General features: G+C 40.5%; 2 protein-coding genes across 7 annotated transcripts; both read left to right on the top strand.

Moving 5' to 3' along the window:
• Positions 1–733: 733 nt before the first annotated feature.
• On the top strand, positions 734–5,430 carry si:ch211-11k18.4 (uncharacterized). Its single transcript, XM_061845460.1, has 12 exons — positions 734–1,026; positions 1,615–1,726; positions 1,841–1,934; positions 2,091–2,145; positions 2,475–2,615; positions 2,757–2,917; positions 3,896–3,994; positions 4,100–4,245; positions 4,407–4,578; positions 4,679–4,791; positions 4,992–5,076; positions 5,162–5,430. Exons 1-12 carry the CDS (start codon positions 909–911, stop codon positions 5,216–5,218), a joined length of 1,353 nt encoding a protein of 450 aa, XP_061701444.1. The 5' UTR covers positions 734–908; the 3' UTR covers positions 5,219–5,430.
• Positions 5,431–6,668: 1,238 nt separating this feature from the next.
• rabep2 (rabaptin, RAB GTPase binding effector protein 2) lies at positions 6,669–16,460 on the top strand. Of its 6 annotated transcripts, none has more exons than XM_061847227.1 (12): positions 6,670–6,933; positions 8,791–8,946; positions 10,359–10,432; positions 10,515–10,853; positions 12,264–12,359; positions 12,452–12,550; positions 12,709–12,822; positions 13,128–13,209; positions 13,383–13,394; positions 13,605–13,759; positions 14,880–14,996; positions 15,548–16,460. In XM_061847227.1, exons 1-12 carry the CDS (start codon positions 6,888–6,890, stop codon positions 15,650–15,652), a joined length of 1,395 nt encoding a protein of 464 aa, XP_061703211.1. In that variant the 5' UTR covers positions 6,670–6,887; the 3' UTR covers positions 15,653–16,460. The 6 variants fall into 6 exon arrangements, with proteins under 6 accessions (XP_061703215.1, XP_061703211.1, XP_061703212.1 ...); XM_061847228.1 differs by having other exon boundaries at positions 13,131–13,209; XM_061847231.1 differs by lacking the exon at positions 13,605–13,759 and having other exon boundaries at positions 6,669–6,933.
• The last annotated feature ends 151 nt before the right edge of the window (positions 16,461–16,611 follow it).

Consider the following 16,611-nt stretch of genomic DNA (forward strand, 5'->3'; position numbering starts at 1 on the left):
CCAAACAACAACTACAAGTTTTCCCCTTCAAAATAATCACCCTGGAGTCTCATGCGCTTTCGCACCCTTCTCTACCACATTTTCATGCTCCTGGAATGATTCTTCCAGGGTCCTCTGCAGCTCTGCCGTCTCTTTCCTCAAAACGGGTTACCCTGATGATTCCCGTGATATTCGTGGAGGGGTTTTTTTTTTTTTTCATTTTTTTTTTACACAGGACCAGTTTTGGTGAGTAGGGAGGTTGGTCCACCCCTGTAGTATTTTTTTTTCAGCCAGAAATTATTGGGTGCTTGGGTACCTTGTCATTGGAAAGTACCCATGACAGACGTGTCAGAACTCCTGCCCCTTGTCTTGTTCTGAATGAAGGAAATTGTGCAGGATTTTCCCGTCAAAGTGCTCGTTGGGGCCCACACTGATGGGTAAAACCTTTACATTGTACATTCACTGCTAAGAATGACAGATTCCCAAAGTGTACAGTATTATATTCCTGCTATTGATTTTTTCTCAGTGATAACGTCAATATATTCAATTTCTGTACTAACTTTGGGTTTAAATTAATGTACAATTGAATTCACGAGTCCATATTATACATATAATATGTTTTGATTATTTTAATTGATTCTATTTCATCAAACTAATCCTATACTGAAATAATAACGGTTGGATTGGTCGCTCGACACATCCATACGTATGCTCTCGCATAAATAAACTACATTACCCACAAGCCACGGCGGCGAAAGCCGCTCAAGTAGCCGACGTGGCCTGACTGACGTCGCTTTCGTACGTTGCTGTTTCAGCGTACCGGGGCGATTCAAACGAGACAAGGAGCCTCCGCTCATTGCCAAGGGGAAGCTTCGGCTACAGATGGTTTATTAACAATACTTATTAACCGTTTGTATTTGGAAGGTACAATGTCTGGAAAAAGCAAAAACAGAAGCGCGGCAAATGCGGACTCAATATCTGGTGGCGTATCCTGCGACGAACGCATTTTGCGGGATTGTCATCGAGTGTATACGGAACCCGACAGTGGTGAGTTGGCTGAGCATCCAGTGGAGTGAAAAGTTAGCCTGCACACATGCTAGCAAGCCGGGAGGCTGCTCCACAATGTTGGGGGCAAACTGTTAGTTCGCGAGAGTCACACTTTGGGGATTCTTGTCATCTTTTCACGTGTTAGGGCCAAAGCGAACGTTGGCTAGTGCCTATGTTACTTCTTTTTCAGTTCTCCTTCTGAGCGGGCTACTTTCGTCCTAGATTTCCTTAGCCGTCGCAAGGATTGTCGTTTGCCATGGGTGATAATTTAGTTAAGACTTATTAAAACCAACGGATCTGTTGTGTGCCCAAGCACTTGCAACTTGGTGATACCCTGCTAAAAATGTTCTAAAGAATTTGTATAGAATAACTTGTTCTATAGAACTTTGGCTGTGATTTTCTATAGAAATTCTACAGAACAACAGGATTTAAAAAATTCGGTAGGTCTTGGGTCCTAAAGTTCTATAGTTCTTTAGAAATTCTATATAAAAATCATCAAAAAAATAAGTCCAGTATGCCAAAGTGCAAATATGTGGGTGTTCACATGCTGTATTTCAGAACTCTTTACATTTTTATGGGTGTCTTCAGGCTTGATTGCGGTGGCTGAATCTGTGGGTGTAAAGTTGCTGCCTCCCAGGAAGAAGATCACTGTGATGCTGATGGGCAACCATTCTGCTGGAAAAAGCTCCTTCATCAACTGGTATTTTATTGTTTTTTCTGTTATTTTTTTTTGTTCTGATCCTTTCAATTCACACATGTAACGTCTTTTTCAAATTAGATTGGTGACAATTTTGTTTTTTTCTTTGGCTTTCAGGTATGTTGAAGAGCACATCCAGCGTACTGGTGTCGCTATCGAGACCCAGGGATTCAGTTTTGTGACGAGCGGGCGCAAGAGAGAATCCCTCACAGTAAGAATGTCTTTTAATATTTAACTATAAACCCCCAAATTCAACAAACCCGATTCCAACCATGGCTCACAGTGTTACTCCGAGTACTTTCTTCAAAAACGTATCTTTACACAATACTTACCGTACGTACACAATCATGCAACTCTATTCTTTTAGGGAAATGCGACTCTTCATCTGTATCCTCACTTCAAGCCTCTGCAAGAGTTCAAAGGTGAGCTTTCCAAGAAATTCCCCTCATGTTCTACACAGATTCACCTCTCTGCAAGAGAAAATATACTGAAAAGGATACATAGAGTACAGTTGTGATTTATGGTAGATAAACATGGACGCTTGGTACATACTGTAATTTAAATAAGTTGTTATGGAACGCTGAAACACCAACTGATGTGTAATTCTAGGATGTTTCTATCACAATGGATTATTTCTAATTTGCGGCTTTTTGTGGATGAAAAACATGAAAACAATTTTCACAGCTACTAATTTTTGTACATTTTCATCCAAATTGTTTTTCCTTTATTACACCCCTTGTCTTTTTTTTAGGGGTGTCGGAGTATTTGAGCACAGAGATCTGCACATCACGGCAGAAACGTTTCAGCCTGGTGACTTTTGTGGATTCACCCGGGTTGGTGGATGGTGATATGAAGTATCCCTTTGATGTGGATGAAGTTCTTCTTTGGCTAGGTGGGCAAAGACCCATTATTTTTTTTTAAGCAATACAGTCTAGTTCATCACTTACTTAATATCTTTTATGAGGACCACACTTAATAGATCCCGTTTTCTTTTACAGTTTTACAGTAATAGCCTTCCCTCTGTCCCACTCAGGTGAGCTCTGTGACCTGATACTGGTCTTTTTTGACCCAATGGGTCAGGCTCTGTGCAAACGTACCCTCAATATCGTGGAGGCCTTGAATGACAAACATGGGGATCGGCTGCGTTTCTATCTCAGTAAGGCTGATGAAGCTGGGGGAGAGTCTGACAGGCAGGTAGGTGCAAAGCAGATGGGTCAGTCCTCAGTACATTGATGGTGATGTGGGAAATGTTGGTCAGTCCAGCTTGGACCACAGGGAAGGCCAAGTTCGGTCAGGGTCCTGTCTTGTGTATCCAAGAAATTAATCAAGACTTAAACTTAAAAGTCCCATTTTTAGGCTATTTAGACCTCCGTAGAGTGACTCTCTAATGTGGACTTAGTATAAAATTGTCACTTTTATTTCAAAAAACACCTTTGGTTTGTCATATGCGTGTCCACAAAAGGGTTTCTCTGACAACTACTCCTGTTTGACCCAGTTTAGTATCTGCTTTATCCATATTTGGCTATGACGGCCCAGAATGAGCTGATTATCAGGCCTCGGCAGAAAAACCTCAGGAACTCAAGAATGTGTGGCTGATTTTAATTCATATTTCACGTTTACAGCGGCAACATGGAGGCAATATTACACCTCAAACACTAAAACAAAAAACTTGATTTGGGGAAAAAATACCCTCCTTAAGTAATAGTAGTTTTCTACTGTCATAAATTAATATTATATATTTATTTATCAGATGGAAAAGCGTTGGCTTCACAGTTCTGAGGTCCCGGGTTCGATCCTGGACCCGCTTGTGTGGAGTTTGCATGTTCTCCCCGTGCCTGTGTGGGTTTCCTCCGGGTACTCCGGTTTCTTTACTTTACTTTACTAGCTGAGCCACCGTGCCGCCCATCTGAATTTCACTCATAATTAAAATTTTGCCTTAGGACACAAAGAAATAGACCAAATGTTGGGTCGTTACTTTACTTGAAAAACTGGAGAACTTGTAAATTAAGGTACAAATGTAATTGGGTGTTTTGAACAGAAGTTCCATTGATGCTCAAATTCCCAAAAGTTGTTTTCTGACAAGTATTCCTTTCTTTATGTACTTTTGGGAAGAAAAAGAAATGGATATCATTGTGCTCTGTCTCACTGTTTCTTTCACATTTATTCTTTCAGAGAGTAATGATGCAGATTGTCCAAGAGCTCTGCAAGCGACCAGGACTCAACAAGTGTGGTTTTGACATGCCCACCATTTACGTTCCTAATCCAAACAAGGTAACAGTTAGACGACATTCCCGGTCGTACCCTTGTAACGTGCCCCTGACGAATTTGTGTTGTAATTCGAAGTGGCGAACGGATTGCTTACCCTTTGTTTTCTAGCCGAGCCGCTGCGTCAACCAGATTGAAGAAGTGTGTCGCACAATTGAGAAGACCATCAATCAGACAGTCCAGAATACACTCAACTCTCTGGAGAAGGACTGTGAGGTCATCAGTGAAGCAATCACTGATAAAATGACCACCGACAGGTGCCAAATATAATAATACAATCTCCTTTTGAAAATTGAAAAGTACTTAATAATGTGCACCCGTGGGGTTTTATCACCTGTGAACAATCTGATACTACATGTAAACTCCTAACATTTATGTTTTGGAGAACATAGAAAGAAAATTACCTTCTATTTCACAGGCAGATCAGTATTCAGAACCGACGGGCTCGCTGCAAGAGTTGCTTTCTGACACTATTGGGCTTCAGCCTCCCCATGATAATTTTGGCCATTCTGCTGCTGGGCACTTTGTCCAAGGAGGTCCTGGAGATGGGTTTGGGCCGCCAAGGTGTTGAATTACTCTCCCTTCATCTGGTTAGTGTTCTCAATAGTCTTGTTTTTCTTGTGTGTTTTTGTTTATTGATGTCAGTTTTGTTTCAAAACTCTCTCGCCATTATCTCTTTTGTCATCCCAGGTTCCTGTAGTACGAATATTTGAGTCGATGTCTGGCGAGCAGCAGCTTTACGCCTGCGGTGGGATGTTCGTTGCCTCCTTCCTCCTGCTCCTCATTGCACGATTTTCCTTTAGGTACCACAACTATGCATCAATTCCAATTGTAATGTTAAAAATGCACTTTTGCATTGCAGTTTAAGGCACTGTGGTTGAGTATTATAATATTTTTGTGGCGAGCAAATGTAGGTGTCAGTGTTTTCATGGTGGAAGTGAAGACTTTGAGGATTTTGATACATGTTTACATTTTGGATTTTTTTGTCGTTTACTCTTTGCAGGACTCAACCAACTCTGTCAGGCAAGCAGAAAAGACAACTGCAGGAAAAGTTGGACTTTGTTCAGGAAGTGGCAAAGACCAAAAAGGTAGTGCATCTGTATAGTTTAGAATGCTTTTCATAATACTCACATAAACAACAAAATTGATTTGTCAAATGTGTTCTACTTGCAGAAAAAGATGTATGAAGAGTATCTGCGGCAGAGTGTCAGCGATCATGACATGAACTAAAACTTCAAATGGACACAACGTGGACCAAAAGAACAGAAAAGCACTGCCAGCACGACAGCAACAGCTTTTGATGCTAATTCCATTTCAATTAAACTTACAGAAATGTACTTCATAGACCTTTTTAGACAATATTACCTCTGTGGACAAAATACTGTACCTGAGAAGAATCAGGCCTCATTAAACAGGCCGTACTTACTGTAGTTTTCACAATATATGGATATTTAATAGCTGTTCTTTACTTCTGGTCCACTCAATCATGATTTCAGATTAATAATGCACCACTCTTGTTAACTTTTGCTAAGTATTTACAACATTTCTTAATGAGTTTTTTAGTTAATAACCTATGTGGCACTGGTTTTCTATGTTTTTTTTTTTTTTAACCCTTACCAGCATTTTATTGAGTTCTGTCTTCAATTTCCAGAATTAATGGCAGGAGGTGATATCAATTTCACTTTAAACATAGAATGGCAAAAATACATGCAGACTAAGAAAATCAAAATTTTTTTTAGGTTTAAATATTGTGGTTTTCAAATTTACACATTTCCACAATTTCTTAAAAACATTGAAACTAAAAGAAATAAAATGTCCAATTTACAAAGCTTTTCCTTTGTCTTCAGGATTTCTGTTCAGAACTTTCTCTTCTCTCGATAAGTTAGGACTATTTCTTATGTTTCAAAAACAACTGCCTCAAAAGTCCCAAAGGTTAGAATATATGGCCACAAATTCTAGATGACGTAATAGCCATTGGAAATTGGTGAGATGTTTTTATGGTAGATTGGAATGAGAGTTTCTACTGTTCAGGTTCTGGTCATGTAACTACAATATGAATTCCATTGAAAAAATAAAATGTGTATTATATTCTAACTGCTATATTTCAAAGGTTTATTTTAATTGTGACAACAATTCATGAAAATCCCTTATTCAGTGTCTCAGAAAGTTAGAATATGAAGTCTGATGCAACGATTATTGTGGTTCAGTTTTTTGTATTCATGTATCGCACTTTGGTTAATCTGCTTAAGTGTTCTATAAAAAATTGTGATTTTACTTTCAAGAATATTTTTTTCATTTTCCATGGCTTATTCTTATTCCGGGCATAGATACAACGGAGCCTATCCTAAAATTATAATTAATTATAAAACCAAACTAAAAATGAAAATTATTTAGATCAACTATATGCAGTATTTTTTAAAAAAAAAACTAAATCTGTCACTCGTCAGATTATACACAGCTCTTTTGAACAGTTACTGTATTTGTTAAATTTGTACAAAATATTTAAAGTACACTGGTGTATAACGTACACGGCAGAAAACATGCAATCGCCCTCATTTACGTACACATGATTCAGAATATACTATATACTAAAATGTGTTTAGACTTTTTTTTTTCCCTCTTTTTTTAAATTCTCAATTCTACAACGTCCTGTTTAGTGTTGGCACAGGGCAGCAAAGTTCCACCCAAAGAGAGAGCGAGAGCGAGTGAGCGAGCGAGGTGGACACAGGAAGGAGGTTGAGGCGATTTCCGCAGGCTTAGACCGGGGAAAGTTGTTTCCTGAATTTGACGCTCTGCTCGGGAGGGTTTCCACACCAAAATTCTTGGTGTTTGTTAAAATGCCTTGCGCAAGTCCATCGTCCCTTTGGCTGTGTTTGTGACACTTCTTGTTCTTCTATTGATGGAGTTGTCTGAACAAAGGATGAGCTCAAAGAGAGAAGACACAGGTAAACCCAAATTAAAAAAAAAAAGAAGAAAAGTGCATGGGACGTGTAGAATGTCTCGCGTGCAAGTGGGGTGGATGGACATGAACCCATCGTCGTGAGTACAAACGAACTTGTTACTTGTCTGAGTGAAACCTGTTGAAACAGCAACCTGTCAGAGTTAGCCTTTAGCATCACTAGCTCGTGATGTCACTCTTCACTCGACTTTTCCCCCCCACTGATGTGTGAACTTGGTCGATTATCTGACGTATCAGAGATTTTCAGAAGAGGAAATTCGTGCTATCATACAAATATTTACGTCACATATCAAAAGTACTGCCGTTGTAACATATGCGTTTTGAAATTACGACCTCTTATTTTTAAGGCTAGCCTTTAGCCTTATTAGCCTGTCAAATTTTACTTACTCTGTCGTTGTTGATATGGCCATCTCGTATATCTTTTTGATGACATGTATTAATTTCATAGTATCCTAAAACTATGTAAAGCACTACTACTGCTACTAGTAACAGTAATAAGCTATTAATTAAAGTACAGTAACGTCGCACTAGTGAAATAGTACTAGCCGTATAAGATCCTATGTATGAATCTATGCATATGTGTGTATTTAAAACGTATATGTGTATAACTATGTACGTGTATGCATGCAATGGCCATCAAATAAAGTTACAATAATGCATGAAAGATTGTATGTGACAGTATTGCAGAGCAGTCCTGGGAGAACCGGACAGTGATTTAAAATGCCGTGATTAAAAAAGCATTAATAGAAAAAGCTGTCCAAATTGTGCTAAACCCATCTTAATTTTGAGAAATTATTTACAGTGGAGCGCTGTGGTACAATTGTGTACCTGTGTATTCACCTTTGAATTAAATAAAATAAAATAAAATTTCCCTCCCCGTTTTTAAACAATTTTCATGCTTTTTTTCCTTTTTTTTCCTTTTTGTTTTCAATTCTTTCAGGGAGGGGAAACAACCCTAAAAATTCTTATTGGGAGCCTGTTCAAGAACTTTATGGTTTTAAAAACATAATAATTAAGTGCAATGACTGCTAATTAGCCAATCCCCTGCCAATAGTGGGGGTCCGCTATATCTGCATGATTAAATTTCAGTGCATCTGCTACCACTTGCAAATTTTCAAAAGGTAGGAAAGATCTGATTATTATAATGAAGCAGGAGGAAATGATTTTTTGTTAATCGTCAGACAGAATCAAACAAGCAGTGCAAAACCGAAACAATACAGTCAGCCAAGCTGATAAATTGGCAGGAAACCCAAGCTGTGTTCACCCTTTGTCTTCATGAGTGTCCTCCAGGCCATAGCAGAACAAATATACCAATTCTTGTATATGGTTACTATTATTGTTCCAGCCCATATTTCAATAAAATACTAAACTTGTTTTTTGCATTAGCACGAGCATGCTAGACTTGTGGTTGGAACGATTACAGTTCTGAGTTTTGGTGTTTGTGCTTGTGTGGCTTTTCTCTGGGAACTTCAGCTTCCACCCACAATGTAGAAGGATGTACAGTATATCATGTTTATTGAAGACTCCGCAATGTTCTTAGTCCACTAGGGTAGCCTTCAGCTCAGGCGTCATAAAAATGGATGGGTGATTTTTTTTTTGTGTATTTCCATCCATTCTCAATCACCTGGTTTATATGCATAGCCTCCATTCCTGAGATTCCCCATTTACTCAGTCCTTATTTGAAGATTGTCTTAGAAAGAAAAAACACATTAGGTAACATCGCTCAGTCGATGTTTTACTCATGTTTATTTCACCCATGAAACAGTTTCTTCTTTGATCCCATCTTGACTGACTGACGTCACCACTTCCAAAGCATCAACAACACCTGTTTGTCATTTTACAGACGCCATCCTTCAGGCCAAACTGGCCGAGTATCAAGCTCAGGTTGAACACTGGCAGGGTGTGGCGACCATCTGTGAACTGAGCAAACGGGAAGAACTGGCAGAGCTGCAAAAACAATGTGATCAAGAGATCCAGTCCCTTCAGGAGGCTCTCAGGGGTCAGTGCAGTGTTTATTTGTCATTAGCTGTGGTTACACGCCCCACTTATTTGACAGAGAAACAAATGTACGACACAATAATTTTTTTTAAGCCTTGAGCCCAATACAGGTTTGTGGATCGCTTTTTAAATGTTCCCAGGCTAAACAGAATTGAACTAAAGTCAAAAAGTAGAGACACATATGCAATTTTGTTTGACAAACAGTAAATGCAAGAATAAATGGATATTATGAGGAAAAAAAATAAAGGCTGCCCATATTAAAATAAAATACATGCAATATATCTCAGGTGAATTGAAGACTCTAGATCAGGGGTCGGCAACCTTTGAGGCTGAGAGAGCCATAAATGCCAAAATGTCATTTCAAAAGATCCACACAATATTTGAAAAACGAAATCCAGGTGTATTTGAGCATTTATGTAGAAGCAACACTTTCTGAGTACAACAAGTCTCTGAATTCTTTGCAATAACATTGTTATGATGTTGCTAACCAAAGACGACAAAAGTGGTTCTTACCATGAATGCGACTTGTGGTTCTGCTGCTGGCTTTTTCGTCTGTTTCGTACGTCGTCAGATTTTGCTTCCATCCGCTAATCGATTTGATTTGCCGCCATGATGATACGATGGTGAGCACTTCTTGCCAACAATAGCATGTCTTTTATTCCTTTGATGATCTTGTCTTTATGCGAAAAATTGTCAAAAAGTTCATTGGCAACATCAGGCACGAATACTTCGACTTCGGCCTCTTCCTCCTCCTCCTCCTCCGTCTGTGAATGGCTGCCCAGTCTCACCCAAAACTGGAGAACTCGCCATCTTCTTCTTTTTTTTTTGAGCGATCTTGTTGCTACCTGTTCTGCGTTTTGGACCCTTCTGCGTCTGCGCACGACGACTGCTACGGTGAGCTACGGCAAGCCCACTTGGACAAACTGTCTCTGCTCATTTGCGTTGCCTATGGGACGGATATAGAATCGTACGTTATGTAGTGACGAGGGCTCTGCAAGCCATATGCAACATCAAAAGTGCCAGATATGGCTCGCGAGCCACATGTTCCTGACCCCCCTCTAGATTTTTTCTTGTTTTTATTGTGAGTGCGAATGGTCCTGAAATTGGCTGGTGACCACTCTAAGGCTTTTCCCGCTGCTCGCCCAAAGTCAACAGGGTGAGCTCATCCCCCCCCCCCACCAACACACACACACTCCTATTCCCCTTATGAGACAAGTGTTATAGAAAATGGATGGCTGCTTTATGTGACAGCATTTTAGAGCCCGGTGAGCCCATGAAACAAAAAACCGCAATAAAGATAGAAAGACCTTGATACAAGAGAGGTCCTATAAATGAGATTAGCCCACTGTGAACAGAGCTCATCTCCCTGGTGGATAAAGTTTATTTTATCATTATTTCATGATGTCTTTACAGAGACGGCAGCCCAGTATGAGGCCAGGATAGCTGTGCTTCTCGAGGGGAGGAGAGCTAGTGGTGGCCACAATCAGGTTAGCTCGACATTGTTTATTTACTGTGTCATGTTAAACTTCATGAAATTTATCGCGCTATTGGTTCATCTCCATCCAATAGGGGAGTGGAAAGAAGGGCAAAATGGATGCAGAGGTCACCAGCAATGACTCCCAGACGTCACCGAACAGGTTAAACTTCCAACCAACAGAGTCTGAACTTGTACCCGAGGGAGATGCGCCACCCACTAACACAGAAGGATATTTTTCACTGCGGAACTGCGATTCGGCCTCGTTGTCCTCGTTCTCCATAGACACACCCTCTCTACCTAGAAAGCTCCACAATCAGGAAGACACAGAGTCTTTGGCCTCGACAGGAACTCTGGTGCCGGAAGCCATCTACCTGCCTCCAGCTGGCCACCGACTTGTCACCCATAGTGACTGGGAGGCACTCAATTGTCAGGTGGGGTTTCATATACGCTCGTCCCCATTGATGAAAGGTCAAGTGTCATGCCTATAAACATTCTAAAATAGATATTGTAATGAAAAATACATATAACATTATTAACTTCAATGTCTATACGAAAAAATAAACATGAGCGGAGAGCGTATTATCCATGCGCAAAGTTGCAGAAGTCTCATTTGACATTCAAGTGGTAGCTATATTGGCTGCATCATCTGTCTGTGACGTCACATTGGGACATTTGCCATTGAAAACACGCTGTGTCACTTACTATGGGAGACGAACAACAGAGATTTTCGGATTTTTCCGACGCCGCTTCTGACACGCAAGCTCTTTTCGAAGACTGAGTGAAGTGACCGGGGAAATATTACCCTATCATTTCGAAACACGTTTGGATGATATGTGGATCACGGCCAAACCGCACGCGGCCAAATCACCTCCCCGCTCGATCCACCTCCGCGATGGTGATGAACAATGGCGGCCGCGAGCAACGCCGACGACGCCCACGGGCGACGATGACGGCATGCCAAACCGCCTCCCTGTCTGCTCCACCTCCGCAGCGGTGATAAACAACGCCGCCCGCGAGCGACGACGGCGCCGCCATCAAACTGCCCCACCGTCCAATTCACCTCCACGGTTGAGATGAGACACCGCGGGCCGGCGCCGCTGTGGTGGCTTGTCGCGGTGCCGGGCCACCGATCACGGCTTCAGCCGGGGTGGCACATCAACACATTTAGCACCCCTGACTTCCGGATTACGCGCCCACCCCCCAACTATTATTGCACCTGTGCAATCCATTTTTCACGACAAACCAGGTCTTTTGAAAAAGTATGAAGAGCGAATCCATCCTTCAGAGGGTTCAAGCAATATCGAGCAATACAACGAGGCGGGATTTTGGATTACACAAAGGAACAAAGAGCTACCTTACCCCAGGTAAAACTAGTAGAAACGTACGAGACTGCCTGAGTGGGCGTCCACTACTAACGTCACTTCCTGCTTCTCAAAAACATATCCCTCGAGAGGATTTTCATAGTGGGAGTTACAAAAAGCCATAAACGTCCAAATCATGTTTTGTGGTGAAAAAACGAATGGGTCCATACCAGCTCCCGTTTTTTCATTAATAACATACTAAAAATCGTGTATTTCATGACAGTGGACCTTTAAAAACAAGTACATATGAATGTGCTCTGTACGTTGTATGGACAAAAGTATTTGTTATGGTTAAAAAAAATACAATCCATAAATTGAGTATTGAATGAGACCCAACATGCAAACCCTACACGCAAAGTATTGTCCTAAATAGTGTAGCATTTGACACCCAATATGTGTAACAAAGTGTTAAGTTGACACTGTTTGAATAGAAATCAGTGTAATTTTGTTGAAGTTTAAAATCAGATGTATATTGGACAGGTGTCAGAATTGAGATTGGAGGTGACTCAGCTTGTGGAAGCAAAGGAGGAACTAGAGAAAGAACTGGACACACAGACCAACCACACGCACAAACAGGTACAACACAAGCAGAGAGACATGTTCTACGTGCACATTAGTGGAAAATTTACATATGCTGGTATGGCATTTGTGTGTGTGCGTGTTTTCAGGTATCGGTGCTCCAGTCACAGGTCCAGTCTTCAGAGGCCCTTCTTCAGGAATTACAGAAATCTCTCAGCCAGTCACAAACTGCAGTCCAGAGTCGATTGGTGAGTAACGATTTTGAGCGAATGTGGGCCACGTATCCCCGATGCTCCCATTTTTCACCAAGAGTCTGAATGTTGACTCTTAACAAATTGCACACTGGTTGTTTGTGTGTTGTATATGTTCAGAATTCCATGTGTGTGATGTTTGTGTGTGCATCCAGTCAGAGCTGTCCGTGTCCCAGAGGAAGGTGTGCATCGAGCTGTCCAGGTTGAAAGGAGAGACGGTTGAAGATGAGGGAGCGGGCTCCACCTCATCGCTTGCAGGATCACTGCAGGTGCAGTATTCCTTTTTACAAAAACGTCCCGCAGATGCCATTTCCTAAAACATCATTACCCATTGTATTTCATTTAGCTGCTTCGTACAATCTGAGCAGTAAACCTGATTCAATATCACAAGACTTTATTCATTACAGCAACAAGGAATAATAAATCTCCACTAGATGACAGTATTGCTCTTTTATACCTGGGCAAGTAAGGTTGTTAAATGTGTTATTCATTCATTTTTTTTCAGTTAGAGAATTCAAGTAAGTGATGTGTCAATAGTGGCGTGACAGTTGACTGTTGCTTTCAATGTAACCAGCAGGCAGCGCACTGTGAGGAGCGCCTCCGTATTGAGATTGTCAACCTGAAGGACCAACTTGAAATCCGGGCCGAGGAAAATGGTTTGTGATAGGATGGTTGTCATTTGTCTGTGTGTGTGTGTGTGTGTGTGTGTGTGTGTGTGTGTGTGTGTGTGTGTTTTAAATTGCAATTGATATTTTGCACTGGACTGACACATATCGAATTCTTTTTTCTTTTTTTTTTTTCCATCTCCTCACACGTGGAACCACTTCAGAAATTCTGGAAGGTGGGTTTATGAAAAACAGTATTCATTTAAAATACGTTGACTTTTTTTTCCTTTGATTATGCTGTGCAGTTACCTAAAACTCAAGAATAAGTGACTAAAATTACCTGCCCACTTCTCGCCAGATATTTTAAGATTAGACATGTCTTCACCTATTCACATCATATAAGTAAAAAAAAAAAAAACACTTTTTTTTGTAATTGTGTTACACAGTGCAGTTTTCCAGTTTAAAAACTGAGACAGAGAGGATCCAGGCCCAGAAAGACCAGTTCCAGGCCGATCTCTTGGCCTGCCGCACTGAACTCGAGGCCCTGCGGGTGGCGCTCTCTCATGTGCAGGGCAACAACAAAGTCCTCAATGCTGATAATGTGAGTCCACTTCCTCTGTCCTCTGTATGAGGGGGGGCGACTCACATCATACACCCACACAATTTGAAGAGATTCAATACAAAACCTTCATTTTCCAAGACAATAACGCTTGATTTTGAATGACACGCCTAGAGAAGAATTTCACATTGTTTTATTATGGTTGTATTCTCTATTCATACAGGTAATACGTTGTTCATTTTTTTGCGTCTTTTATATACCTAAATATGGCAATATAGCACAGTAGACGCTATTGGATCCAGTATATTTATAAAATACCGCAAACTACAACCTCAGTAAAGCTACAGTGGTCTGCAGTATGTGTCACTTTAATAAAATTAAATGTCGAAAGCTCAATTTAGTTAGGTAGTTCCATTTTAAAAAATGTAACTCATAGTGATGCACGGGAAGCACGGTGGAGCAACTAGTTAGAGCGTTGGCCTCACAGTTCTGTGGAGCGGGGTTAAAATCCCGGCCTCCCTTATGTGGAATTTGCATGTTTCCCCCATGCCTGTATGGGTTTCCTCCTGGTACTCCGGTTTCCTCCCACATCCCCAAAACACGCAACATTAATTAGACACTCTAAATTGCCCCGAGGTGTGATTGTGAGTGTGAGTGTTGTTTGTCTCTATGTGGCCTGCGATTGGCTGGCAACCAGTTCAGGGTGTACCCTACCTCCTGCCCGTTGACAGCCGGGATAGGCTCCAGCACTGCTGCAACCCTTGTGAGGATAAGGACCTCAGAAAATGGACGTATGAATATAGAGATGCACCCCAAAAACTCCCAATGAAATACTTAATGATTTTTATTACATCTTACATCAAACAAATCTCTGGAAATTACTATAGTATGAAACGATCAAGAAAAAAATGATGACTTTTAATCTAGTAATTAGACTGGAATTTGATCTGCAAATCATGTTTTTTTTCCCCCAAGTGTTTAATGAATGCACATAATATATGGGCACTGAAATAAATGTAACCATATTCTAATTTGTTGAGATGTACGTAAAACATTTGCCTGCTCCTCCTTTATCGTTGTGGGTAGCCACAGCATGGTTGTGAAACGTTGTGTTTGCGAATGCCCTCTGGGAAATTTATCTGGACTTTAATCTGTTTGACAGGTGGCCTTGCATCAGCAGTGTCTGGAGCTGCGCAGCCAAGTGATCAGCTTGCGCTCTCAGGTCGACACCAGCCAGACTGTCCAGAGAGACTTTGTCCAGCTCTCTCAGTCACTGCAAGTAAGAAGTGCACTGCGCTGATGGAAGCCCGTCTACTAGAGCGGTGCTTCTCCAACCTTTTATTGAAACATGTCACATATTTCATCTTCGAAAAACCACACAGCACAGCACCACAACACAACACAGCACAAAAAATGTCACTCATTGTACATTATCTATCTATCTATCTATCTATCTATCTATCTATCTATCTATCTATCTATCTATCTATCTATCTATCTATCTATCTATCTATCCATCTATCCATCTATCCATCTATCCATCTATCTCTATCTATCTATATCTATCTATCTATCTATCTATCTATCTATCTATCTATCTATCTATCTATCTATCCATCTATCCATCTATCCATCTATCTATCTATCTATCTATCTATCTATCTATCTATCTATCTATCTATCTATCTATCCTGAGACACACGCACACATAAATATCTGTGAAATCTGAAATTGGATAATCTTGTGGCACTGTGGCTAGGAATCACTGCACTAGAGTTATAAAGAGGTGATTATAACTATCATATTTGACACTGCTCTCTCTTGTCTTAGGTAAAACTGGAGTTAATACGGCAGGCGGAATCTCTCGAACAAGTCAGGGAGATCCTGGGGGAGGGAATCAGCGATGCGGATCCTTCACCTGCAGAAGCCTCCTGAGTCTGCCACTGCAGGCATAAAGCACTGACCAAGGCAAAAGAACGACCAATGAAGCTCAAGTAAGAACAAACATGTGGAACGAGCACTGTTTTAAAGTGACCAAGAAAATGGGAGCTGCTATTGTTTGCGCATGTAATTTTGCTGACCATAGTGAAAGTGCAGTCTCACACTAAACCGCACAAGAGCGCTAAATGTTCACCCAAACATTCATAATTCATCCTCATATAAAATCTCAAAGGGTTTTGACACTAAAGAGTCGGAGAAGTTAGCGGCATTTCTCCACCTTACCCCCGTGATCATCGAACTCTGAGGTGGTGAGCTTCCAGGCGGCTCAGCAGTGCTAGAAAGCTAAAGTATGTCCGGTGGCAAAACGAGCAGGAACTCTGTAAATGTTGTGTAACCTTCGGACATTACTATTGTCGCATGTAAACATTTTGCAACCATCTTTCAAGTTTCTTTTGAAACAGGACATAACGCAATAACCGTTCATGAAGTTGATTTTCGGTAACTGTGAGTCGTGCGTTTTCTTAAAATTTGCTAATTTGTGTCGTTGCTTTGCATTGTTTATTTCTCTCCTTTTAACCAAATCTTCATTTTCAACAGATGATGGTCATTACTCACACGCTTATTTTAAATATTTAACATTTTGTTTTGTGTTTTATCTTTTTTTTTTCTTTGTCAAAAAACACTATTTGAAGAAGTATCTTCAAATGTTAGTTTCAACATTGTATTGAAGTATAAAACATAATGAAAACATTATGGCCATATGTCAAAAAAGGAGCAATAAACTTTACTACAGAAACTTTCATTTTGTGTACCTTGTATTTTCTTTTCCCTGCTCAATTCCAAAATGAAAATAATTAAGAATACACAAAAACTAAACACTGCTATCCAACCTTCCTTAAATATCTTTATTCTTTAAGAATAGAACACTTTATAATTATAATAATTAACTCAGA

Source organism: Syngnathoides biaculeatus, chromosome 16, assembly GCF_019802595.1.
Source record: "Syngnathoides biaculeatus isolate LvHL_M chromosome 16, ASM1980259v1, whole genome shotgun sequence".
Classification (NCBI taxonomy): domain Eukaryota; kingdom Metazoa; phylum Chordata; class Actinopteri; order Syngnathiformes; family Syngnathidae; genus Syngnathoides; species Syngnathoides biaculeatus.

What these genes read in the sequence shown, in the direction of transcription:
- rabep2 (XM_061847227.1), top strand. Translation starts at nt 6,888, where the DNA reads ATGGAGTTGTCTGAACAAAGGATGAGCTCAAAGAGAGAAGACACAG. An exon ending in CCAACCACACGCACAAACAG is followed by an intron (nt 12,360 to 12,451) that starts GTACAACACAAG and finishes GCGTGTTTTCAG; the next exon opens with GTATCGGTGCTCCAGTCACA. An exon ending in CGCTTGCAGGATCACTGCAG is followed by an intron (nt 12,823 to 13,127) that starts GTGCAGTATTCC and finishes CAATGTAACCAG; the next exon opens with CAGGCAGCGCACTGTGAGGA.
- si:ch211-11k18.4 (XM_061845460.1), top strand. Translation starts at nt 909, where the DNA reads ATGTCTGGAAAAAGCAAAAACAGAAGCGCGGCAAATGCGGACTCAATA. An exon ending in GGGGAGAGTCTGACAGGCAG is followed by an intron (nt 2,918 to 3,895) that starts GTAGGTGCAAAG and finishes TTATTCTTTCAG; the next exon opens with AGAGTAATGATGCAGATTGT. An exon ending in AATTACTCTCCCTTCATCTG is followed by an intron (nt 4,579 to 4,678) that starts GTTAGTGTTCTC and finishes TTGTCATCCCAG; the next exon opens with GTTCCTGTAGTACGAATATT.